Here is a 27693-nt window from a genome sequence, read left to right as displayed (position 1 = left end):
AGGAGAAGTGCATTCTTCCCCCCTTTTTTGTTCTTTGATCCTCACTCCGTACATGGAGGCGAGTTTGTAAATAGCCTTTTGAGGCTGTTTTTTGTTAACTAATAGAAGGATCTTGTTTCCGGGAAAAAAAAAGTGTGTTCTTCTTCTCCTTGTTGTCCTGCTCCTTTTTTGTCTTCTTCTCTATCTTGAAAGATGAGAAATGTGGGGCCTTGTGTTGAAATCTGAATGATGAAATTCACTATGATCATCCACATACCCTTTTTAGATCTCTCTCTTGATCTTTTAGCATCTGCTCAATATCTTAGACCACCCATTAGTTGCTTTTAAACTGCCTCAAAGGGACACCATTTGATGAATGCCTGCACAGTGTCACTAATAGCATGCTCCACCAACAGCTAGTATAAAGGATATGATGCAAAGAAAAGTAATGTGAAAACTTAAAATTGCTGAAACTTTTGGAGTTGTCAATTGTTATCCTTGGTCTCTTTGGGTGCAGGTTTCAACAAGTCTTTCACAGCCATTCTGAGAGATACGGCAGAATTCAATGCATTGTCGTGTGAAGACACCCGTATAGCTGCAGATGGAACAAAGAAGGTTAATTTTTCAATCTGAAAGGTTCTGTGGTGTGCTTTCTGTGATAAACTTGCTTCTCTCTGTACCTAGTTTTCACATGAGATTTTTTGTCACCATTTTCTTGCTGCAAATCTATTGTGATATTCAGCTGTGAGATTGTCTTGCTTGCAGATAATCTTCGGTCTAGGTGATGGTGACACAATTGAAACAGTGCTGATTCCGGGTCCTCGGAACCGAGTAACAGTTTGTGTTTCAAGCCAAGTTGGATGTGCAATGAACTGTCAGTTTTGTTATACTGGCAGGCAAGCGTCTTACCTTTTTGTTCCGGTCAACTAATGGTTGTTGGGACTCTAGTAGGTTGATAAGCTCTGTGGATGCAGCACATAGTTGCTTTTGCCTTGGTATTCTGCCTTTGCCTGTTTGATATCACTCCAAGGCCACTCCCCCTCCCCCCCCAACCCCCCCTTGTTGACTTGGTAATTCGCCACCCATAGTCTGAATGCCTCTGACTAATAGCCATGAGATAGAGAGCATCATTAGAAGAAACTGCTATCAAGAAATGGCAGTTATTGGATAGCAAGTAGTGGGCAGTGGAGTTGCAGATGGGGGTGGTTACAACAATCACATGTATAAGTAGTCTTTTCTTGTATACTTTGAAAGACGTGGAATGCATGAGATACGTGAGGATGCACAATTTAGTGTCGTTTTTTGTGTTCTCATTTTGCGCTCGCCGCCCCATCACGTGAATACGCTGGCAGCACACTTGGGGATCGTGTGGGTTCAATCCCAGAATCCAATTTAATCATGTAGAAAAAATTTCATCCTTTTTCATTAATCTAATCGTCATTTCTCGTTATCGTTAATGGCTCTCAAGCTTCATAATTTTTGGTTGTTAATGCTGCAATCTTTGGTCTTCAACGTCACTTATTATAGAAAAACTAGGGCCTGATAGAAAAACAGTCTCACTAAAAAGCTCATGCCTATTGACTCAACATCAGTTGTTGTTGCCGATGTACCCGCTGTTCACTACATAACCAACTGTTTCAGTTGAGTTTTTCTCACACATGGCATCTTGAAGACCCGTGGTGATGGGGAAGATCAGTACCCTCATGGGAAGAGGTGGTTTACTCACATTCATGGTATTTTGGGGCTTCTTTTGATGATATCCCGTGTGTATGGTCTAATGATGGTTGAATATGGATAATCTGGTATCTTCCATGGGGAGATTAAGGCCCTCAAAGCTTGTAAATAATATTTTCTCCTTGGGTAATAAAATACTAAAGAGAGGGGGGAGGGGGGCGTCCACCGGTTCCGGCATCTATGTGGTGTCCGATGTGCACCTCTCTCTTTTACAGTTTTGATCATGCTGTGATGCATGAGGTTATGGGGCCTTGTGATGGTGATGCCTTGCAAGTTGATGATCCGAGTTGCATTTATCTAGATATGATGTTTTTCTAACCATAGATCCGATGTGATGATGCTCTTATGTCTTTACATAAGGATGATGATTTTGATGCACATATGATATCCATGTGACAATGCTAGATGACAATGTACATGCCATTGCTTTTTGATGATGCAATTGATACACATGTGAACACATTGGATGGTGCTTTGCATATTGATGAGATATTTGACTCTTTGGATCCAAATCTTCTGGACTTCTTTTAATCCTGACAATCTGACCGCGGCACTCCTTCATACAGATTTTGTGCCTCTACTACATGAGGCTCTCCCGGATGATCATTTATGAGTTCCCTATGCCGACGAGCTTGATGTATGGTCTCATGGTCTCATGTATTTGTTGGTCTGACTGATCCGATCATTGATTGGGATGATCTTGCTTATAGCATGGAGCAGCTCTTGTGGTATCTGGAAACCCACCTTGACGAACTTGATGCCTTGAATACTCATCTTGGTCTGGCGCTTCGGACGTACCAGTCTCGCCCATACTTAGAAGACTATTTCGATGCCATTGGTTCCCCCGCTTCACCGACACTGCAGGGTAGAAATACCACAATTGGATTTGGCATGGACTTGGTGGATGTTGCGAATAATTTTTCCACATTGGGAGTCCGACTACCATTGAGCTTTGGTTATACTTCTTCATCTTGTATGATCTGAGATGGCACACCTTGTATCTCTTAGGGGCATTGTTTTGGAACACCATCATGTTGTATTGTGGGGCTTTGATGGATTGACATCCAATTCCCTCAGGCATGCCAGGTGTTGACTTGGTGTTTGGTCGCCTATAGTCTGAACACGTCCAACTAATAGCCATGAGATAGAGAGCATCATTAGAAGAAACGACATTTCACGAAATGGCAGTGCAAGTAGTGGGCTAGTGGAGTCGCACATGCAGCTCTTTTTGGCTAAAAATGGGAAAAGCATGCTAAAAGAAAATTTGCCTTTTTAGTGCTTTCCCTTCTCCCAAGACCAGAGTCCTCCTCTTTATTACCAGAGGTTAATTATGCCAAAGCATAGAGTGTCTTAGACAAGAAACCCGCGAAGCCTCCGGAGATCCTAGATGGGAATACACTCTGATGTCCCATACCACTAGAGCACACCCTACATAAAAACCCTTGCTGAGCATGATCGTATGACGTGGAATGGCCAACTTTCTCTCTACAACCCAACCATGAAGCAAATGAATTCCTCTCTAAATATCAAGGTCAAACCTTAGGGCAGCTAGAGGGTCAACCTAATCCATGCAAAGTCAAGGATGAAAGATACCACCATGTTCACACCCGAATCCTTCTCCATGGCTTCCGTAGTCAGCTCTATTGGCTGTCAATAAGCCATCTAGAAACCTCGGTCTAGGCATCATGACCATCACCGCAAGATTCCTAGCTCGGCACCATGTCCTGGGTTATGCCGATTTCTGACAAGACTTGCCTGCCACGTGCCACCTAGTTTCTATCCAGATAGCATGAAGGGTTCATGGTAAAACTTGGTATGATCTGTTCATCGTTTTAAAAGAACTGTCCCTCATGTGGAAGAGTAAGAGCATGCACCAAATTAGATTCCATCACAGTTTGGCAGACCTTCAAAATATCAAGATTAGGGGTTTTACAAAAAAGTACAACAAAGCACTTGAAAATAAGCGTCACGACCCAGGGTTTGTGAAGTCAAGACTATTGAGCAATATCTGGACCCACTTTGAAGGCAATTAGTAGATATATTGTTTTTTTTTCCATGCATTCTTGGAATCCAAGTAATGATAAGATCAAAGCAGGTCAAGGTAGACATTGTTTTTAAAACTTAACAGCATAACTTTGGAGGTAATTAGTACATTCTTTGAACCCAAATTGATGATGAGATCAAAACAGGTGAAGGCAGTGCGCAATTTGACAGGGCATTAGTGTGTTTTGAGATGAATAATGCATTATTTTTTTGTTTGATCCTCACTACTGCAGGATGGGTCTGAAAAGGAATCTAACAACAGCACAAATTGTGGAGCAGCTTGTTGTCGCTCAACGCAAGCATGCAAATGAGATGGGTCCTATTACTAATGTTGTTTTTATGGTATGTTCCTCGTAATGTGACATATTCTATTCATGTTATACACACAGTTTTGGCCATTCATGAGCGTATGAGAAAGAAAGAAAGAAACTAATATTAATACCTACGAAAGACCCTAGGGGTCTATGAGACCAAAAGTGATGCAATGGTACCATGGATATAACAAGCCATGGAAAACTGAGAAAGAAAGAAACAAAGCAACTCTACGGAAAGCCCAAGGGTCTGTGAGACCAAAAGTGTTACAATGGTACCATGGATATACCGAACCACGGAAAACTGAAAGAAAAACTAAAAAGAAAACACCCAACACTAGTGTATGTACATGTAAGTAGCATATGATCCTGTGTACGATACCTGCATTAGCTAAAATGATCTGATGATGGAGGGAATGTTGGGCCTCTATGATTTGAGCATTTCATATCGGTAGAGAATCTCCTGGATCTGCCTCTATCAAATAGAGGGTCATGGTGCTCTAGATTGAGGCATCTGGCCTGCAAGATAGATCAGGCTCGCTCACAGAGAGAGAAAAGAAAGAAAGAAAGAAAGATATATTAAGCGTCTACTAAAGACCCAATGGGCCTATGAGACCAAAGTGATACAATGATGTCCATGGTATATCTCATCATGGAATGGAAAATAAAACAAAAAGAAAACCTAAATATAGCTATCTCACTGGGGTGATACAAAACTGTCCATGGAATACTAAGAACATAAAAACATGGGAGCAACATCAGCTTTGAGTAGATGGTATACCACTCTTTTGAAAGCAAAGAATTAAAGAAGTTACTTGACTCGTTTCAAGATGTATTTCCTAAGGAGCTGTGACGAGTATGGCCAAAAGGGTCCATGAGACTGAAAAAATGTTACATGTGATCCATGAGCAAACTAGATGGTGAGACAACATGAAAAAAGAAAAACTAGCTGCTGAAAGAAAATTACTAGGCCAACGTACCACTAAAATACAATATAGTCAGTGAACTGAAGCTTCACCCCATCTGCGTATCTGCGTCTTCCCCCCCCTTCCTCCTCCGTGCTGCCCCGCCTACCTGTGTGTTTCTGCCAGTCCTCTCTGAGCCTTTGCTGCCTACTGTGTGCACTGCCTCCAGCCCTCCTGCTTGCGTTTTCCGCCCTTCTTCCCTCCTCTGCCTCTTGTGCGCACTTGCCTCCTTTTCGCCCTGCCTCTTCCTTTGGCTCCCTCCATCCTCCCACTTTCGCCTTCACCCACTGTCTCCTCACCTCCCTTTCCACGTACGCCCCTCAACTTTGTGCTTCCCTTGGCCTTCTTCCTTCGTGCCCTCCTTTGTGCCCCTGCCCCCCCCCTCCCCCCCCCCCCCCCTCTCGCTTGTTCCTTCTTCACCTCAGCTCTCCCCTTAGCTTGCTCCTTTCCCGCCCCAGCCCCTCGCGCAGCATGCCGGGCTGTGTTGCGTCACCCTCCTCCCTTTCGTGCTCCCCCCTCACCCCCTCTCTTTAGTCAGGTGGTTACAGCTTTCGGGGTTAGTTTATCTGCAGCAAGTTTTGGCATTCTCTGGTCTTGTACCCTCAGGTTGACTCCATGGGAGCTCCGTCATCTCTGAACCGAGGCCGTTGTCCCTTGCCTCTCCTTTTCCAAAGAGGATCTCTAGCTCCTCGCTTCGACAGTTACCTCTTTGGAGGCTTCCACCTTGGTATGCAAGATTGTGGGTAGCCGCCCGATGTACGGACAATTGAGGGATCTGTTAACAGGCAAGCCTTCTCGGTGCGCTTGGAAAGATCACGGACATTCATCCTCTTGGGTGTGGCTACTACCAGGTTGAGTTCTATTCGCTTGGAGCTTTGGATAGAGTCATGCAGTTGAGCCCTGTCGCATTGCGTATGGCCCAAGCCTTCTTTGCGAGGTGGCAGCACGGCTTCGACCCGGCATCCGATCTTTTGGCTGGCGTCTCAAGCTTTCTTGTGATAGTTTGCTTTCCAGGTCTTAGGAAGGAATACCTTCCTCTTGTCCCGGTGATAGGTGGTGCTATCGCGAGGGTGATGGAACCCCCCCCCCCCCCCCAACCGCCGCTCCGGTTCTTGCGCGGATAGTTGGGATTCCATCCCTTCATATATGCATCGCCTCCCTAGATTCAGTGCCTCACAACATTTTGCTCCCTATTTTGTGGGGAGACCAGAGACTCGAGCACTATGGCCTCCTAGGCCAATGTTTCATTTGTCGCTAGATGGATCATGGGACACCTCACAAGAGTTTGCTGTTGCCGGCAATCTAGGAGCCCGCCTCTAGTTGCCCCTCCCCCCCATCCCCAGTTGAGACCCTCCACAAGGGGCAAGCTTGTCTTAGGTCCCCATGTACTAGAGCACTAGGCCCCGGCTGAGGCCGGCGCGGGAGAGTGGCAGACCACTGGCCTGAGGTGGGACCGCCGATCGACGTCGGCAAGCTGGCAGGATCCAAGAGGATATGGTTTTGTCAGAGAACCGTTTCGAGCATTTATCTCAGCAGCCCTTGACAGTGATGGGCCCTCTGCACTTCCTTGAAGGAACCCCCCCCCCCCCCCCCCCCCCCCTCCCCCCCTCCCCCCCCCCCCCCCCTTTCCCTTTCCCTTTTGGACACCGTAACCTCATCAAGACCCCCTCCAGGTTTTTAGCTAGTGGAGATCGCTGACCGTCCAGTTCTTGTAGCAGGCCCGGCCTCGCAGCCAACCCTCGTCCTCCTCCCCCTCCCACGCAATCGGCCTCAACTCTCCAGCTCCCTTTGCTCTGGCTGTTCCAGATCCTTCTCCCCTCCCCACAAGCCTCTTTAGAGCATTCCCGCCACCCTCCAGCTATGCCAGATCCGGAGTAGCGTCAGCTGGCTAGCTCTATCCACTGGTTGATTCATCATTTTTTGGAGCCAGTAGAGATGACCATTGCTGTCTCTTCGGTCCAAGCCCCCCCCCCCCCCCCCCCCCCCCCCCCGCCCCCCCAAAGTGTTGGGACAGCCAGTGGACTAGAGTTTTTTCCGGTGCCTCCCCGTTGATGGAGCTAGCATGCTCGAGGAGACGGTGGCTCCCAGTCGCATTTGTGTCGTGTTATACCACTCTCGGCCGTCCACCCCAGAGGGTGGAGTGATGATCTTCTCCTTCCCCCTGAGTGCAGCACATGGGACGGATTGGAGCACGAAGTCGGTATCCACCTCTATACAGGAGTAGGCCATAAAGCTTTCGCATCATGTGCACGCCCTACGCATCATAGATGTGGTTATCCACCTCTGGCCTTTGGCTCGGATGGAGTTTGGCAGCAGCTCTAGCCTCAAGGATCGGGTAGGAGAGATGGTGTCCTCTAGCTTGGAGGTGCTATCTTTTGTTTTCCTACATGTTTGAGTTGCAATACCACTTCCTCCATCCTACAAATACCTGCACTGTGACAAATGGAGTCCAAAGTATGGATACTCTAGGGCTCGAACAGAGTAGGTCCACATGGAGGTCAGGATACGTGCCCATCTGGCACGGCTTCGCCCCAGGATTGACAGTGATTACCCTCCATCGAAACCCACACCTACTAAGACTCTTTGAGTGGAGGGTAGTTCCGACAGTTCTGCTTCTCATTGCTCTTAGCTATGTGGATTGTCTCATGGAACGTCCAGGGGTTGGGGGGCCCGGCATGCTTCCAGAGGCATGGTGTCCTTAGAGAGAGCTCCACAAAGCAACAGTTGGTGGACCCATTGACATTCTCTTCTTACAGGAGCACCATCTTTCAGAGGGACGGACCTGTTGTTGGAAGATCTTGCAGGGCAGGAGTCACACCTTGTGGTCCCACTCTCTTGGCCCCTCCAGGACATAGGGTGAAGTATGCATTTCCGTCAATGAGGAGCTTTTGTTGGGGAAGTGGTAGACTCAGGCACCATTGGCACTGGACAGGCTCAATGGGTTACCATCAGGATGTTGGCACAGATGGGAGGAGGGTTACTAGAAGCTATTGAGGCTCATATGGAGGTGCCATGGATCAAGTACTCTCTCTCTCTCTCGCTCTGTATGTATGTATGTATGTATGTATATATATATATATATATACATATACATATATATATATACATATATATATATACATATATATATATACATATATATATATACATATATATATATACATATATATATATACATATATATATATATATATATATACACATATAGATAGATAGATAGATAGATAGATAGATAGAGAGAGAGTACTTGATGAGAAAGACGAGACGAGACGAGTACTAGATAGATAGATAGATAGATAGATAGATAGATAGATAGAGAGTACTTGATGAGAAAGACGAGACCAGTCAATGCACAACTCAAAAAAATGAGTTTGAGGACTATCTTCCTGAACGTCTACGTGCCAACGTGGCAGCGGGAGAGCCACCTTATGGAGTACAGTCCGTGAGTCGCTGTCGCAGGTAGATTTTTGGTGTATGGGTGGGGACTTTAAAATGCTAGATTTCGATGAGACAGACTCGGAGGTGACATGGCCACTATAGCAAGTGTGAGTACTTGGCATGGGAGGACATTTGGCATCTTCCAGAGTTCAGACCTTGTCTCAGGAGTCTGTGTTTCTTCAAATGTGACAAGAGGAACACCGGCTCTAGCCTATCCAGACTCGATCGGTTCTATGTTGACGAGTGGGCTTGTGGGCGTGGTGGCATGATTGGTATTTTGATTGGCACTACTTTTTCAACCACGCTCTAGTTGTTCCCTCCGTGGATGACCCGTGGTTGGAAAACAGGACGATTAGATGACTACCGGGATTCTAGATAGCCTCATTCAAGACCCAGAGATCTGCTGTAGGATTGAGGGGATTTGGGAGAGGCCAGATTTTCACTCAAGAGCAGCTGCAGGATCCCTCGATGCAGGCCTTGGCAAGATTAGCAGTCTTTTACAGGAGGCAACACAAAGCAGATTGGATGGCTTTCGAGAGCAGGAGAGGAGTATTCGCAAGGGTCTTGCCTCTCTACAACGGCTTCAAGAGAGTGCATCAGATAGGCCGTGGATTGAGAGTCAGTTGGATGTCGCCTGTACAGAGCTCAAATCCATTGGGGAGCGGCGGGTTGAGTACACATACCACGCGAGGGCCTCTTTTTGGATGCAAGTGGGAGATAGGGTCACTAGAGATTTCTTTGAGATTGCAAGCCCCACATAGACGGAGAGAGGTATCCCTAGGTTGTGAGGCCCAGATGGATCCATTGTTACAGACCCCCCACACGTGAGAGCTATTGCCACAGATTTCTTCAGCACTCTTCTAACCGGTGCCCCCGTTTCCGCACAAGTGATGGATGTGCGTGAGCGTGTGTGGTGACACACAAGAGAGGGTCCCTCACTCTCTTAGGACTCTCCTCCTAACCCCCTTCACAGCTGAGGAGATGGCAGAGGCTGTGACGACATTAACGAGGGGCAAATGCTTGGGAGAGGACGGTCTTCCAGCCTCTTTATTTCAATGACATTGATCTCATGGAAGGTGGCATCAGGGCTGCCTTCAATGAGATAATGGTTACAGGAGCCATGCCGGAGAGGTTATCGGAGGGTTTGATCCACTTGATTCCCGAGCAGGGTGGTGAGACAGATTGGAGATCCGACAGTGGAGACCTATCACCCTCCTAGGGATTGCCTACAAAATTCTGGCCAAGGCCATTAGCTGAAGATTGCAGCCCTTTCTCCCCAACTTGATTCATGGTACATAGACATGTTTCGTTCATGATCGGGACCACGTCGGCTAGGATGTGGTAGTAGGATCTGATTGTGCTCCTCCTCGATTTTGAGAGAGTCTATGAAAGAGTAGATTGGGGCTTTTTGGAGGGGACGATGTGCAAGATGGATTTTCCGGAGGAGTGGGTTTGGGACTCTACTCGGCTTCTCATAGCCACTTTCTTATTCAGGGAGCTAGAGGTGACAAATTTCCGCTTTCATGCTCAGTCTGGCAGGGCCCCGTAGCACCTTATCTCTTCCTGTTTGTCGTTGAGGCCATGAGCTGTTTTCTCTCCACCCAAGATGACTCCAGGGACTACGTCTCTCCATCCGAGTGCAGGAGGAGCTTCTTGATTCCGAGTTCGCCGATGACACAACAGCATACTTGTCGGGGGCCGAGGGGAACCTCTAGAGATTCACCCGAGGCAATTGAGATTTTTTGTCGTGCAGCCGGAGCACAGATCAACTGGCACAAGTCATGTGGATTTTGGGTTGGCTCATCGCCTACCCTGACTTGGTGTCCAGTTGAGGCTTTTAGTGGGTCCCAAGGGGAACTCCGGTTCACTATCTTGGATGCAAGGTCGGCATTGACATCTCCGCTGAGCAGCAACTCGCTCCCCTTCTATTGAGCACTCAGAAGAAGCTATTATATTGGAGTACGGCTAGGCTTTCCCTAGCTAGCCAGGTAGTGGTGGCGAACCAGGTTCTTCTTGCCACCATGTGGTACATTACCTTCTGTTGGTCTTTCTCCCGGGTATGTATTGATCACGTTCAACGTTCGTCTGGAACTTTCTATGGGATGGAAGTGATGGGAGACCAGCCAGGGCCAAGGTGGCCTGGAGAGTGATCATTCAGCCACGACACAGAGGGGGCCTAGGCATCATTGATTGTTCGAGGTCTTCTTCCGGGCAGTAAGCCTTGGAAGGGCTTCATCTTGGCTAGGATCTCTGCCTGCACTCCGACCTTGGGGAGCCCTTGGCCCCAGAGCATGAAATGGATATTCATAGAGATGCGGGCACGCGGCTTTAGCCCAGCATTTGAGGACAGATTTGCAGCCACCATAGAACCATGTCAAATAGGATCTAATCATCCACATCAAGAGATAATGTATGGTCGGATCATCCTATAAAGCAACCATCATGCGTGCTTGGGATAATCTCAGGCCGGCCTTGCACAGCAGTTAGCTCCAGTAGCCTCCAAGGAGTGGCGCCGACAGCCTCTAATTTGGAATCCTTTGGTCCGTCTGGCTGGTGTTACATGCTCGGGGCTCGCCTACATGTATCATGAGGAGCCTTGAGTACGGACCCCGCTTGGTCACTTGGAGATTGGCTTGCATTCAAACAACTACTACCCCCAGAGGCTCAGGAGAGAGGCCTTATTGGGATCCGGAATAGAGACCGACTTAGCCTCGACATCAATGCTTCAATCCCTCCAGAGTGGCTAGCCTCAATACCGGATCCTTCGCCTCCGTAGTGGCTGGGAGTGTTCACCATGCACGGTATACCCGAGGTAGTTCCTGGTGCAGACGGGTCCTTCGCTCTACTCACCTTCTCTATTGGGCTTCATGGCAGACTGGAGAGATCAGAGACCCCCTTAGATGACCTCAGGGGATGCCTCGACATCAACTCTTCAATCCTTCCAGAGTGGCTAGCCTCAATACCGGATCCTTCTCCTCCGCAGTGGCTGGGAGTGTTCACCAGGCACGGTATACCCTGGGTAGTTCTTGGTGCAGACGAGTCCTCCGCTCTACTCACCTTCTCTATTGGGCTTCATGGCAGACTGGAGAGATCAGAGACCCCCTGAGAGGACCTCAGGGGATGCACCTTGCAAAGGGTGAGGGTGATTGGTTTTCACGCACATGAGTGGCACATCGATCCTCCACCGGCCAAGGTGGCCAGAGAGAGACTATGGCAGCTTTGGATGTGGGAAGACTGGCCTATTACGAGTCTCCAGAGGGACCAGGGAGAGTGGACATGGCAAGATCTAGAGGCAGAGAGGAGTCGCCTGGTACCCCCTTCTTTGCCTACAATTGCACGGTTGGGCTGCAGGATTCAGATGTCAGAGGTGGAGGGCACTCCAAGAGCAGGAAGCAACAGCACATTGGCAGTCCCAAGGCCTCCCACCCATTTTCTCATAGATTTTTGGAAGCAGCTGTGGGACAACGTTTATCTGCGGAAAATCATCCTTTTCATGTGGTAGTTGGCACACATGAGCTTGGCTGCTGGCAACTGGTTGGCCATTGGGGGCAGACCATGATTATGTCAGAGGTGTGGCCACTAGCCATCCCCAGGAGTCTCAACATCATTGTTTTGGGATCGCCCAAAGGCCTAGCAGGTCTAGCAGAGGATCGTACGTATTTTCTCTATGGATCGGGCTCTCGCCCATACTGTTATGTGGGCCACTAAGGTTGCGATCATCATGTTGTAATATGTATGAAGGGAAGGTGGGGGACTAGCCGTTCAGGTCTCTCACCGTTGTATTTCCACTGTGCTAGTTCCAACTCCGCTTCGCCTACTGGTCGTTCAACCCTAGGTTCTAGCCAAAGATGGGAGATTTGTAATAGTATAGCCGCGTGGCATATATGGAGAGCTCGATGAAGCGAAGCCATTGAAGGCACCCTCACCCCGCCAGCAGAGTCTGTGCAGAGCATTTGGCTTGATATCATTCATACCCTCAGAGGTCAGTGGGGGCAACTCCAGGGCTAGCACGGTCCCTTTCTTTGAGATACTGGTGGCGAGCCTATTTGGCATTACAGACCACCTGTGTGGTTATTTCCCCCTCCCCCCATTGTATGAGATAGCCTTCCCCTCCTAGAGCGGCCGGCCGGAGGAGAAGTGCATCCTACCCTTTGCTCATCTTGACTCACATTTCTCTTTGGAGACGGATTTGTTCTTAGCAGCCATTTTGGCAGTTTTATTGGTAACTAATAGAAGGACCCGGAAAAAAGAAAAATATAGTGGGCAACAGAAGAGCCTCATGTGTTCAAACTTATAATGTGTTGTCTTCATCATGGATCGAGTGTCTGACCTTGACCTCCACTACCCGTGGGAGTGCCTCTCTTTGTCGCGGCTGAAGCAAGTCTTTGATCTGGATATGTTGTTGGGTGGAGGGTTGGATCTATAGGACTAGGGACGATTGGCTCTCTAGAGGACATGTGCTCTCTCCGTGGACCCCCCAAGTGTGTGGGGTGCCCACTTGGTGGGGACATCTAGTCCTGTCCTCGTCATATGTCCCAACAGATCTCATGTAAGCTGAGAGTCACCTGGGGATTGCTGGTGAGGGCCAAAAAAATTGGTGATAGATGTTGGTGCGGTATCTTGCCTCTTGGACTACTGGTTCAATAGTCTCTGTAGTGCATCACCTAAAGAGACAGTGGTAGCATCTGCGTATCTCATAATAGATTGGGCATCTAAGTATGATGCTCCTTTGAGTCTATCTCCCCCATGCATAGCATGCAAAACCATTTGTCCCATGGGATGCTTTTGCCCCCCTCCGAAGGCGACGTGCGACACCTTCAGCTGACCAATTGTGATCCTCATGTTGTGGGACACGTGTCTATAAAGATAACTGGGCCTGTCAATGAATCCGTCCCCAGTGACACGAAAGAAAGAAAGTTATCTTAAACTTCGTCAAAAGACCCAATGGGTGTATGAGACCAAAAGTGATACAATAGTGTCCATGTAATCTCATCATGGTACAAAAGAAAATAAAGACTAGAGCTATGAGCTGGGAATGTCAAACCCGAGCCATATAATACAAAATGGGATCATCATGAGAAGAAGAAGATATATTAATGTATTGCAAAAGACCCAATGGGTCTATAAGACAAAAGGTGTACAATGTGTCCATGGAATCTCATCATGGAAAAAAAGACAACATAACAAAAAAGAACTAACACTAATCCCTAGGTAAATGTAGATATGTATGGATCATCATTGTCATCCTCATCATGGAGGATCGAATTAAGAATATGGAAGATATGGGTGCAAGTGCAAGCATGGATGCAAGGTGGCTGCAAGTGCAAGGTGGTTGCGAGTGCAAGCATAAATGCAAAAGAAGGACTCAGCTGAGCAATGGCAATCCTCATGGCATGGGACATGTGTCTGTTATTATAAGTATCAGGTTTCTCTTTGAAACCATGTTGCTCGAGTTAGAGAGTGTTCTTAGTAAATTGTAGCTTTGTGGGGAAGCTCCTGCAGGGCTCTTGCTGGGTCTGTTTGTTAGATGTTATCATGCTGCTTGTTGAGAATCTTTCCTGATGGCTGGTTCAGTTTGCAGGGGATGGGAGAGCCATTGCACAACATTGACAATGTATTACGAGCTGCAGAGATCATGATTGATTTGCACGGTTTACATTTTAGCCCCCGAAAGGTCACTGTATCAACCAGTGGGCTTGTGCCCCAGCTTCGGCGCTTTTGTAAGGAGTCACCTTGTGCGCTTGCCGTGAGCCTTAATGCCACTACTGATGAGGTATAAGGTATAATCGTCCAACATGTTCATTTATTTCTTGACATTTCTTGAGATGCTAGTCATGCTCCCCCTTTGGATATGAGAGGATAAATCAGACCAATCTAATTGATTATGCAGGTCAGAAACTGGATAATGCCTATCAACCGTAAGTATAACCTGGCTATGCTGCTAGGTGCATTAAAGGATGAGCTCTCAGTGAAGAAAGATTTCAAAGTATTATTTGAGTACGTACTACTGGCAGGAATCAATGACAGGTATGTGCAACTTCTTCTTTGTAGAATCATGTGTTAGAATACTTATATACTATTGGGGAACCTGTGTGTTACTGTGAGACAACGGCTGCACTCCATTAGAATATATCCACCACTCTGTAGCCTATAATATATCTGCTGCATCCCATTAGAATATATCCACTGCTCTGTAGCTTATGGTTTTACATCGTATTACGGCATTAAATACCCTTTCTAAGGAATTGTGGAAGGCTGATCCTATTGTTGACTTGTGTCTCAACCCCTCGAAACTCGTATCTCTGTATATATACATACGTACATACACACGCGTGTAAATATGTGTGTGTGTGTGTGGATATACATACACATATACGGTTGTTTACACATGCACACGTGCATGCACATATACATACATCATACGCACATAAACATACATACATACAACATATCCTCAAAAGATAATGTTTCCAAATAGTTAAGGCATGAATCACGGCCAAAAGTTAGTTCTCATAAACCCTCAAAGAGATCTCTGAAGCTTGCAGTCTACGGCTCTCATAAGTACCCTTTTTGATATAAAACAGTCCTAATGCAATCTTCGCATGCATCACATTCAACTGTGAATGGATTATGCAAATCCAAGACTACAACCATGGGTCTCGTGATAAGGCATTCTTAAACTTTTGAAAGGCATACCACTCTATGGCTGTCTACTTAAAGACGGCTTTCTTCTTTATAAAATCATGTAGTAATAAGTTGTGTGTGTTCCTTAACTGCTTTAATTTTGGCAGGGTCCATTCCTATGCCATCCTTTGATACCATATGACCAAGACGATGTATTTCCAAGAGGAAAAACATCACTTTTCTTGCTTCTGATGAAGAGTTATGTGTTTGAAGATCTTTAATTACAATGATCAAGTGAGTATGATGCTCTTCTTCCGCCTTGGAATACACTAGAATGCTTCTGTGGGCTTTTTATAACTTATAAGTGACTATATAAGTCTATAGAGTGGATTATTGTATTGCCCCGTGACAAGATGGTCTTTGCCTAGATAATGGATGCAATCCACTCCTGATTGTCCATCCTTGAGGCAGATGGTCCATCGATGTCTCCTTAGGGGTAGTTCTTGGTGGGATGGGACGCCATGGTTGACTAGGTGTGAGCCGATATGAAGGGAGCCTTAGTCACTATGCTAGGAGGAGATCCTATCTTGTACGGATCTATGGTTGGGTGGTGAGCTAGCATGTGAAAACTTAATGTGGTTTAATCTTGTACTTGTGAGTGTTAGGGATTCGTGCGACACAATATTTCCAAGATCTCCTAATCACAGGGCAAGCACAAGATTAATTGAGATTAAGGTTCCGTAGGCTAGCTCACCACCTATATTCTCAAAAGTAAAATTTGCATGTTTTCCTTGCCTAGATCCTAGGCACCCCAATCCTCCATCTCTAATTTGAGGGTTAGTTTTATACCAAGATATTGAAAGCTGTTACTACATCCACTAACCAATCCCCCCCCCCCCCCCCCCCTCCCCCCCAAAGCCTCATTGCAACAAGCTCACTCTTTATGCCATGCAGCAATACTGCTTCAAATCTCCCATCGTTGACAAGAGCCCGGAGTCTAGTGAACTTTATTGAGATATCGAGTGAGGCGGTGGACATTGATGACCCGCCTGGGGGATAGGCCCCACACTTACACCACTGGCGTGGTTGGTGAGATCTTGGGTGATATGCGGCCAGTGGGATGACAGGCTGTGTGACAACCATTCTAGAGATTGGCAGAGTTATAGCGCCAGCTCATTTAGTTGGGTTCACACTATAAAGAACCCTTGTATGTATTTGGTTGAGTACCTTTCATATTGTGTGTACTCTTATCTTGTATATGGTGTGTTGAGTGTTGAGTGAAGAAGAAGAAGATTTTCAGCCTCTCACCTTGTGTGTTCTCTATTAGGGTTTTGTGAGTGTGTGTGTGCTTGCAAGAGCTCAAGCTCTCTTTCCTCTTGCATCTTTTCATGGTATCAGAGCGTGGTTCGTGCTAAGAGCTGAGCTGCAAGCAAGAGAACCACAGCAAGCGGTACGAGGGTAAGAGCTTCAACTACTCTTCCCTATTTGTGTTGGTGACTACACCTTTGTCGGGAGCTCTACGGGAGGCACCGACAAACGATCTCTGATTGAGGAGCTTTCTTCACGGGAGTAAAGCTATAGGGCAACTATATTGTCCTATCGTCCTATCGGACATAATTTTTCAGGCCGAAAACGCGTTTCGGGCACGTCTGGACATCCATTTTTCAGAAAGCAGGCGATTTCGAGCACTGCGGATAAGTCATCGATTCTCTGCAGAACTATGTTTTAAGAATTGCAGGAAGACATATTGGCTGTGCAGACAGTGTGTGTGCTGCAAAGAGATCAACAGTTGCCATTGGGTGTATGTATGCATATTGAAGTCACTGGTTGTGACATTTGAGAGTACTACAGTACCGCTGCAGAAAATACAGCAGTTTGTGCAGGACAAACCAGAGTGCTGTTTCTGGTAAAATTGTGTGTCCGGCAAGATGTCAAATGATGGCATAACCCAGATTGTGGTTGAGAAGCTTGATAAGACCAACTTCCATGCTTGGAGGTTCAGGTTGACGAATTTCCTGATGGGAAAGGGCTATTGGGACTACATAGAAGGTGAGCATGAAGAGGCACCGGAGATACCGGACATAAATCCGACTGCTGCAGATGTGAAAGAGTTTAAAGACTGAAACCAAGGAGCCAGAAAAGATATGTATTGGCTCTCCATTAGTATACAGGACACCATGATTGGGCACATTCAGGATGCCAAGTCCCCCAAGGAGGCGTGGGACACCTTGGTAAAACTCTATGAAACAAAAACCAAGGCACGTAAGATACAGTTGAAGAATGAACATCATACTGTGGAGAAAAAGAGTATGTCTGTGAACGACTATGCATTGAAGATAAAGGGTATTGTGGAATCCCTTGCATCTATTGGTGTGCCAGTAGATGATGATGATAAGGTGGAAGTCTGTCTACGTGGTCTCGGGCCACAATACAAGGTGTTCAAGACGTCTATTCAGACTCGGGAAAACATTCCCAACTTTACAGATTTGGTGTCTATGCTGATTATAGAAGAGAAGAGCTTGGGTGAAGACCAACAGTCTTCACAAAACAAAAACAATTCAGAGCAACAGGCCTTCTACACAAGTTCAGGTAGAGGACGAGGTAGAGGAGGCTGTGGACGCGGTCAAGGAGGTGACCGAACAGATAATCAGAATTATGGCCAGCAACAGCAGCAACAACAGTCCCAGAATACACAACAACAACATCAACAACACACAGGTGGAAGAGGCAAATTCAGAGGCAGGGGGAGTCAAAGAGAACGTGGAAATTGGCAAAGGCAATATAATGATGCACGTGAATGCTTTTATTGTGGTAAGCCTGGACATGTGCAGATAGAATGTTATAAGAAGCAGGCTGACATGCAAAATGGGAAAGTGCAGCAGAACAACTATGCATCCTCAAGGAGAAACAATGAGGATAATGAAAGGTTGTTTGTTATGCAGCATGTTGTGAATGTCATGTCTGAAAATGTTGAAGCAGCACAAAAAGATGATGTATGGTATGTGGATTCAGGTGCTTCGAACCACATGACAAGTCATGGGGAGTGGTTCAAGGAGATGAAAAACCTTGAACGACCAGGTTTTGTGGAAATAGGAGATGACACTGCTCATCCAATTGTCCATGTTGGAGATGTGTTATTGTCTATGCAGGATGGTAAAGTGAAGTACCTTGCAGATGTACTTCACGTTCCGAACATAACAAAGAATCTGGTTTCAGTTGGCCAGATGATTGAGCAGGGTTTGCAGGTTCGGTTTAACCCTGATGGTTGTTATGTTGAAGACTTTAAAGACAAGTGCAGGTTGGTTGCAAAAGACAACAGAGTGGGCAAAATGTTTACGTTGAATGTAGACATGCCTGAAATGAGTGCTGCGATGTTTGCAAATGGTTTAGGAATTGTTGCAAACACAGACATTTGGCATAAAAGAATTGGACATGTGAACGTGCAGAGAAAAAGTCTATGCAGACTAAAGGAATTGTGACAGGGCTGCCAAAATTTAAAGTGGAAGGTATGCAGAGAATATGTGAAGCATGCCAATTTGGAAAGCAAACAAAGCATATATTTTCACGTAACAGATATGTGAGCAGAAATGCACTAGATGTTGTGCATTCAGATGTATGGGGTCCTACGAAGACCATGTCTATGGGAGGCTGCAGGTATTATGTGACATTCATTGATGACCACACAAGGAAAGTGTGGGTATATTTCATGAAGGAGAAGAGTGAGGTGTTCACTCACTTTCAGGATTTCAGAGTTTTGGTTGAAAAGCAAACAGGAAAATATGTAAAGTGCCTAAGGTCAGATGGAGGGGGAGAGTACTTCTCCAATGAGTTCTCTGAATTTTTGAAGAAAAATGGTATTCGGAAATAGTTTACATGCAGATACACTCCGCAGCAAAATGGAGTTGCTGAGCGGAAAAACAGGCACATTGCTGAGATTGCGCGAGCATTGATGGAAGAGAAGAATATGCCGCATAGCTATTGGGCTGAGGCTGTTTCTACAGCAGTATACATCATAAACAGGACTAACGGCAGAAAACCTGATTTGTCTCATCTGAAAGTTTTTGGATACATTGCATATGTGCATGTGCCAGATGAGCTGAGAACTAAGCTGGATCCAAAAGCTGAAAAATGTGTGCTTATTGGCTATTCCCTTGAGCAAAAGGAATACAGGTGTTATAACCCTGCTACACGTGAGTTGAGGGTAAGCAGGGATATTGTCTTTGATGAGATGAGCAGCTAGTATGCTGCTGAAAAAGAAGCTGTTGGGGCTGATGTGAGTGGAAGTGTGGTTGCACAGAATGTAGGTCAGCAATCACAGTCTATGAGTGGACCAGGAGAGTCCTCATCTAGTGGGTCTGTTGATAGACCATGGAGTGGCAGGCTGCATCATAATACCAGTCTTGCGAATGTGATTAGTACATCACGTAAAGGAAAAGAGAAAGTGGTTGAGCCCCTTGGTATGCCTGACATTTCTGTAGGGCATTCTCATGTTGATGGAGAGTCTAGTGGCTCAGATATGAGCCTTGATGAGGAGCTTGGGATCCCAGCTATGAGAACACCTGGTGTAAAGAAGGCTATGGAAGCCATGAATGAAAAGCTGCGAAGATCTGGGAGAGTGAAAAACCTTGTGCAGAGGTTTACCTATGATGGTTATGTGGCACATCACTATGCATATATGGCAAAGGTTGTGCAGGTTGTAGAGCCCACATGCATTGATGAGGCTGTTGGAAATGTGTGTTGGGAGAAAGCTATGGATGAGGAGATGGATGCACTATATGGAAATGAAACTTGGGATTTAGTGCAATTGCCTGAAGGCAAGAAAGCCATTGGATGCAAGTGGGTGTACAAAGTAAAACATAACAGTGATAGAAGCATAAACAGGTATAAGGCTAGATTGGTAGCCAAAGGGTATGCGCAGACATATGGCATTGATTATAAGGAAACTTTCAGTCCAGTTGCCAAGATAGCAACAGTGAGAGTTGTGATAGCAGTGGCTGCGTCAAAGCAATGGTCTTTACATCAAATGGATGTAAAGAATGCATTCTTGCATGGGGATTTGCAAGAAGAGGTGTATATGTGGCAGCCACCTGGTTATGAGGATGTGAGTCACCCCGAGCATGTTTGCAGGTTGAAGAAAGCCTTGTATGGCTTAAAACAAGCACCAAGAGCATGGTCTGACAAGATTTCTGAATATCTTGTCACTATTGCCTTTCATGTAGCCAATGCAGATTTCTCGTTGTATGTGAGACATGGTGATAGAGGGGTTGTGCTTGTTGTCATCTATGTAGATGACTTGATCATTATGGGGGACCATGATGCAGAGATCTTTGATGTAAAGATCTTGCTTAGACAGAAGTTCAAGATGAAGGATCTGGGGGAGCTCAGATATTTCTTGGGCATTGAGGTGATTAGGTCACCACATGGTATTGGATTACTGCAGAGACAGTATGGCTTGGACATGTTGTCCAAGTATGGTATGACAGGCTGTAAGCCTATTTCTGTGCCATTGGATCACAATGGCAAGTTGAGTGCAGATTCAGGAGAGATCTTGGAGGATCCTACTATGTATAGGCGCATAGTAGGAAGCTTGATCTACATGACGATCACCAGACCAAATTTGAGCTATTTGTTGGGTTGGTGAGTCAGTTTATGCAGGTTCCACGGAAACCGCATTTGGATGCATTGAGACACATACTGAGGTATGTGAGGTCTACTTTGCATTGTGGACTATTTTATGAGACTGGGACAGAGATATGTGTACATGGGTACACAGATGCTGATTGGGCTGGTAGTATCTCAGATAGAAGATCTACTAGTGGCTTCATGTTTTCTTTGGAAAGTGCTGCTGTGACTTGGAGCAGCAAGAAGCAGCCTACAGTTGCTCTATCCAGTACAGAGGCCGAGTACAGAGGAGCTACTATGGCAGCATGTGAGGTAGCTTGGTTGAGAAAGCTACTTGCAGATTTGGGTCTATCAGTGGATAGACAAGTTGTCATTTTCTGTGACAACATTAGCAGTATACAGTTGGCTAGGAACCCAGTTTTTCATGCTCGCACGAAGCATATAGAGGTCCACTACCATTTTGTCAGAGAGAAGGTCTTGGCAGGAGACCTTGAACTTGTTTATGTTAGCACACAGGATCAAGTAGCTGACATCTTCACCAAAGTATTGGGTACAGAGAAGCTCCGCAGATTCAGAGCTTCACTTGGTGTACATGAGATGGAGTTGAGCTCGAGGGGGAGTGTTGAGATATCGAGCTCGTCTAGTGAGGCGGTGGACACTGATGACCCGCCTGGGGGATAGGCCCCACACTTACACCACTGGCATGGTTGGTGAGATCTTGGGTGATATGCGACCAGTGGGATGACAGGCTGTGTGACAACCATTCTAGAGATTGACTTAGTTATAGCGCCAGCTCATTTAGTTGGGTTCACACTATAGAGAACCCTTGTATGTATTTGGTTGAGTACCTTTCATATTGTGTGTACTCTTATCTTGTATATGGTGTGTTGAGTGTTGAGTGAAAAAGAAGAAGATTTTCAGCCTCTCACCTTGTGTATTCTCTATTAGGGTTTTGTGAGTGTGTGTGTACTTGCAAGAGCTCAAGCTCTCTTCCTCCCTGCATCTTTTCAAACTGTAGAGGGGACCAGCGAGATCCTATGATGAGCAACCTGCCGTGCCAATCCCCCACCAAGAAGGGACCGGAATTGGAATTGTTGAGATCCCATGATGAGTAACCTACAGTGATCCCCCACCATCCTTCTTGTATGCCATGACAGTCTTAGCCTTTGTGGCCTAAGCCACTCTACCCCAAGTAATTGTACAAGGAGCCCGGTCCATAGTGAAGATGCGGAGAATCCTGTGCCAAACCTACTGAGCCTTCAAGCAATCCCAATGGCACTTTTTAGGATGGCCACACCTCGACCAAACTGCAGATCTACCTCCGATGGCCAACCAAGTGCCAACCACTAAGCTCCGATGGGCTACTTGCCACAAAAAGAGTGTAATTTTCCAAGCCAAAAATTGTCCCACAGCCTTTTCCAGAAGTCAGAAAGAAACTATGGAGGGAGGCCCTAGGACTGCTTGTGGCCTATTGCTGTTGAGGTGCCCTCAATCTCAGGCATTTGAATTCTACAGCCCAACCGTGTGGTGTACTCAAAGAAGGGGGTGCTAGGAGCCTCCTCTCTGGCAAAGGGATCCTGCCATGTCCACTCTACAAGTCAACCCAAAAACCACACGACTTGTGTCAGCTGATTTGTGCGCCGGATGCTTGGCAAAAGTATTGGAGAATGCACAGTAGAAGCATAAACTAAACAAGAGAGAGAGAGAGTAGAGAGAGCTTTTGGACAAGATCACCTTTTATAATAGCAATAAGCTTTACAATGGCAATAGCCAGCAAGAGGTGTTGGGCGATGTGCGAGGGGGTGGATGAGAAAGTGAATAATGGGGAGGCTCCTTATATAGTGAGAATGTGAACCTGGCCGACTGCTCTGGAACAGGCCGACCAGCTCACGACTCACAAAACAAGGAGAAAATACGTAAATGCCCGATAAATAGGCATAGCCCAAATACATCGAGATGCAATAATTCTAACAAGAAGATCTCGATCGCATCAGTGAATCTGTGGAGATTCCCCAAATCTCCGGACCGGTATGCTGCTGTGTCATCGGTGAACTTTGAATCTAGCAACTCCTCCTGTGAACGGATAGGTGAGTGCAGCCCCTGTAAACTGGTCTCTTGGGTGGAGAGGAAAGTGCTCATGGCCTCAGCTACAAACAAGAAAAGGAAGGGCACAAGAGGGCAGCCCTGTTAGACGGAGCGAATAAGGGGAATTTGTCTCGTCGAGTCCCCTAAATGAGCACCTGGCTGTGAGAGGCAGAGTAAAGTCTGGAAACACCTCGGACCCACTCCACTAGAAAGCCCATCTGGCACATAGTCCCCTCCACAAAGCCCCAGTCCACCATGTCGTATGCCACCTCAAAATCAAGGAGGAGAACTATCAAATCCTGATGCCTCAGATGGGCCGAGGTTATCACCTCCCAAAAAGTGAAGATTTTATCTAGGATACTCTGATCTCAAACAAAACCAGTTTGTGTGCCATGTATCAAGTCTGGGAGGAAAGGCTCTAGGTGCTGGCTGATGGATGTGGCTAGAATTTTGTATGTGGTCCCTAGGAGGGTGATGGGTCTCCAGTGCCTAATCTCCAACATATCTCCACCCTCCTTGGGAATCAAATGAATCATACCCTTAGTCAGCCTCTTTGACATTGAGCCCGTGGCCATAATCTCATTGAAAGTGGCTTTGAAGCTGCCTTCCATGAGATCCGAATGTCGGAGAAACAGAGAGACATCCTTCCCAAGGCATTTGCCCGAGGGGAGTGCCTACAAAGCCTCAGCCAGCTCCTCAGAGGTAAACGGTGTCATCAAGAAAAACGAGAGAGTGGGGGGGGACCACCTCTCTCGTGCACGCCATACCCGATCCCTCGTGTCCATTACCTGCGTAGAGAGAAGGGCTCTAGAAAGGAGGGTTCTGAAAAAATTTGTGGCAATGGCTGGAACCTGAGGGGGATCAAAGACAATAAAGCCATCTTGGCCACACAATCTGTAGATACCATCCCTACGCTTGTAAATTAGTGATCTCAAAGAACTCTCCGGTGACCCTATCTCCCATAAGGAAGCTAATGACAGGCATGATCTAAGAAAGAAGTGCGTGCAAGAATTCCAACCATGTTGCCTCGTCCACAAGCCCATTCATCAACATCGAAACGGTCCAGCGTGGAGAGGTTGGGGCCAATACCTCTCCTATCTGATCTTGACAAGCTCACGCTTCTTGGGCTAGTCCAAAAAGCCATGGATCCTGTCTCCGAGGAGCCAAAATTAGTTCCTCCCAAGCCGAGTACTCCGAGCCTAAAATGGTATCCATGCCTACTCCAAGTCTATCCTCCGCTGCCTCTAGTATTTTAAAATCACCACCCGTGCACCAAAAATTAGCCCGTGGGAGGGACTGATGGACTGTGCTCCAAAAAGTGGCTCTGCTTGTGCGGTGTTCGGAGCGTAGAGGTTAAGCAAACCCACTTTGTCCTCACCAATCCTAATGATCACACATTATGCTCTCCCTGTGACTATGGTGCTTGGGTCAATCACTGTTGGTAAGAGCTGCTCACAGACAGAGATGCATACCTCGCTCTAGATTTTGAAGGGGCCAAAGGCGTGGGACCAAAAGATGTGGCTTCTACCCTAGAGAATCTTCCTGCATCTGTGGGTTCGACCCTGTCAGAGATAGTGCTTTTGGAGGAAGAGTATGTCAATAGGTCCTCCTACTACAGCTTTGTGAAGCTCCTCTTTGAGGATCCCGCGCCTCCTCAAGCAATGTGGTCCACCCAAACCTTGAATGTTCCATGAGATAATCTGCATATCTAGGAGCGATAGGAGGCGGAACTGTCAGAACCACCTTCCACTTTGAGACTCGTGGGCATAGATTGGGATGGTGTGTAATCACAATCCATCTTGGGGTGAAGCCTCGCTAGGTGGTTTCTAATCCTTGTCAGAGAAAGACAAATAACCATCCATGTTGTGGAGGTGAGCTAGGGTCCTCAGATTTGGTCAAACTATTTGTCCCTCATGGGAGTCTTTTGATGTAGCCTTTTGGTACGTGTATTTTCTAATGGAAAAGTAACAAAGTCTTTTGGTCATTTTGCATATGCTCGTGTGAAGCTCTCTCTCTCTCTCTCTCTCTCTCTAACCTTTTGGTCTCATAGGTCATTTTGGCCTTTTGAAGACGTTAATACAACTTTCTTTCTTTCTTTCTTTCTATCTCCATGTGACATGGCTGAGGGAGACCTCTCGGCCATACTCATTAGCCCCATGCTTGATATTTTGGAGAGTGGTATACCATCTACTCGGAGCTGATGCTGCTCTCATGTTTCTATGTTCTTAGTAATCCATGATGAGTTTCCATGGACAGCTTTGTATCACCCGAGTGAGATAGCTATGTTTATGTTTTCTTTCTGTTTTATTTTCCCTTCCATGATCAGATATGCCATGGACATTATTGTATCACTTTGGTTTCATAGGCCCATTGGGTCTTTAGTAGACTCTTAATATATCTTTCTTTCTTTCTTTCTTTCTTTCTCTCATGTTAATCACATCATTAGTGTTAATCTCTTTGCTAATCACCATGGCTAAGTAGCATTACTTTCCACCCTGAGATCCTCAAACCATATTTCCTACATGGTGATGCCTAATTAATCCATAATCTTCACTTGTCCCTTTTCTCCCCTTTCTTGAAAAAACGCAGCATCTAGTTTTTTGCTCCATTCTCCCTCCAGAGTGTATCAAATCCATTTTTTTTAAGCTCATCTTGTAGGTAACACAGAGCGCTATCTACACCTAAGAGGGCTTGCCCTATCTCTCAACGAATTGGTGTAATTTTGTGCTGCAGAATCAGAAAAATGCAAAAATTGGTGGCATCCCTCACATTTGGTACAAGGCCTATTAGACATGGCTTAGCAATGGTAAGACCTACTTGCTCAAGAAATTTCTTGCCAATTAGTGCACTGTAGCAGCCAAGAGGAGCAGAATAATAAAAACGTAGCGGAAATCACCATTTCTGCTTCGAATTGGTTGAAGTCCTTTGAGGTGCCTAGTACACATGGTATGAGCTACACAGTTCAAATTTCAAGGCAATCCATCCACATATTGGTGAGATTACATTGTTTCCCCAAATTCTGGTGTTTTCTGGTAATTATTATAATTAGCACTGATTACAGCACTAATCCTCACCATTGAGGGTTCAATCTTGCCATTGGGGTGCTGCTTCATCATTATATTGCTTGATTTCATAAAACCCCTTTGATTTGGTGCATGAATTGCATCCTCCAAAACCCATTAATTTTTTCCCTATTCTAATCAAGGGGGAGCAATTGCATAATCATTCTGTTTGTTATCTTGTAAGCCATTAATCCCTGTTGTAAAGGATTAGACACTGCCCCACTGAGCATAACCAGAGGATAAGACCTTTCTTCATCTTTATCTCACTTCATGAATTTGGATAGATTTGATGGGAATGGGTTCCACACTTGGCAAATGTAGGTCAAGTATCATCTCATGAGGGAAAGTCTTTGGAGTGTGGTCAATGGGAAGGAGAAAAAGCCTTCTACCAGAGATGTTGAGCTTGCATGGATCACTAAATATGATAAAGCAAACTTTGCAAATGATGAAGAAGTCCAGATCCGGCCTTCAAAGAAGAGGCCAACTTTGTCGAAAGTGAATGGCCTTTTAAAGGTTTGTGTGATCTTGGCCACTCTTAGTTCTCCCTACTCCTTGTCTGTCCAATTTGTTTGTTGTACTCCTTGTTTGGTGAAGTTGGTGAAATCAAAGCGAAAAGTGTGCTTGGTATATCCAAAAACGCCTTGTTGTCTATCCAATGTCTAGAGTACTTCTTGTTTGGTTGTTTTGGATAAATCTTTGAGGGGGAGTGTTGGAGAAAGGCAAATAACCATCCATGTTTGGGGATGAGGCAAGGTAGTCAACTATTTGTCCCACATGGGAGTCTTTTGATGTAACCTTTTGGTCTAGTTTTCTAATGGAAAAGTAACAAAGTCTTTTGGTGATTTTGCATATGCTCACTTGCGTGAAACTCTCTCTCTCTCTCTCTCTCTCTGCCCGCTGTGCTGGCCTGCTTGCGCTATGCGCTGGTGGCCTCTCCCTCTTCGTATCCACCCGCTCTGCTCACGCTGCCCTGTCCACGCACCCCCTACTGTGCTGCGCCTGGTGGCGCTGCTCTGCTGTGCACCCTGCCTGCTGTGCTGACCTGCTCGCGCTACGCGCTGGTGGCCTCTTCGTGTTCATATCCACCTGCCTGTGCTGCTCTGCTCGTGCTGCCCTGTCCACGCTGTGCTGCGCCTGGCGGCGCTGCTCTGCTGTGCACCTTGCCCGCTAGTCCCGTCGCTTCCCTAATCCCACCCACCCCTCGTCAGGACCCCAAGGCAGCAATATAACTCTCTCTCTCTCTCTCTCTCGCCACTCCCTGCCTGTGGGAAGCGCCGCAGAGTAATCTCGAGGAATGGCTCCGAGTCTCCAAGAGAAGCTCGAGGCCCTCGAGATGGCAATGAAGGCACTAATCAAGGAGAACAAGAAGACATCCGATTCCAACCTCAATGAGGTGGAGAACAAAGTACACCGGCACATCATGGCCCTCGAAGCACGGGTCTGGTAGCTGTCAAGAACACCGAGAAGGAAGAAGGGGAGATCAATGACAACACTCTCACGGCCATCAAAGAAGAGATCTCCAAGGAGATCACAAAGAACATGGAGGGAAAACTCGAAGCCAAGTAGTCAGGATGGGTTGAAGTGGTGAAGAAGAACGTCCGTAAAGAAGTGAGGGAGGAGACTCAAAGGGAAGAACACCAAATTATTCACACCACCATTGAGGAGGAGAAGTTGAGGCATGCCCGTGCCCGTCGCCTCAACATTCGAGTCACAGGTATAGCCGAAACACCCGACTCCACTCCCGAGAAAGATGGACAGCTTCTATGCATGAAGCTCGGCTACAAGGAAGAGGACCCTCTCCCCTTCACCAAAGCATGGAGAGCCGGGAAA

At 46.4% G+C, this 27693-nt stretch overlaps 1 protein-coding gene across 5 annotated transcripts in view; it reads left to right on the top strand.

Moving 5' to 3' along the window:
- The window catches only part of LOC147612767 (uncharacterized), a 91163-nt gene that overhangs the window by 51500 nt on the left and 11970 nt on the right, over window positions 1-27693 (top strand). For 2 of the 5 annotated variants that reach the window (XM_086783336.1, XM_086783338.1), the window contains exons 4-10: window positions 497-594; window positions 745-875; window positions 3990-4098; window positions 14052-14243; window positions 14361-14497; window positions 25535-25607; window positions 26185-26376. In XM_086783336.1, coding sequence (XP_086639462.1) covers window positions 497-594; window positions 745-875; window positions 3990-4098; window positions 14052-14243; window positions 14361-14497; window positions 25535-25607; window positions 26185-26376 — 932 coding nt within the window. Of the gene's footprint in view, window positions 1-496; window positions 595-744; window positions 876-3989; window positions 4099-14051; window positions 14244-14360; window positions 14498-15261; window positions 15389-25534; window positions 25608-26184; window positions 26377-27693 lie in introns of those variants that run through there. The other 3 variants (XR_015263506.1, XR_015263505.1, XM_086783337.1) reach the window with 3 other exon arrangements.

The sequence above is a fragment of the Cibotium barometz genome, chromosome 45 (assembly GCF_041138505.1).
Source record: "Cibotium barometz isolate CiBa-2024 chromosome 45, ASM4113850v1, whole genome shotgun sequence".
NCBI classification, from domain to species: Eukaryota; Viridiplantae; Streptophyta; class Polypodiopsida; order Cyatheales; family Cibotiaceae; genus Cibotium; species Cibotium barometz.
Note: the sequence above shows the minus strand (reverse complement) of the source record. Positions and strands in the feature narration are given on the sequence as shown.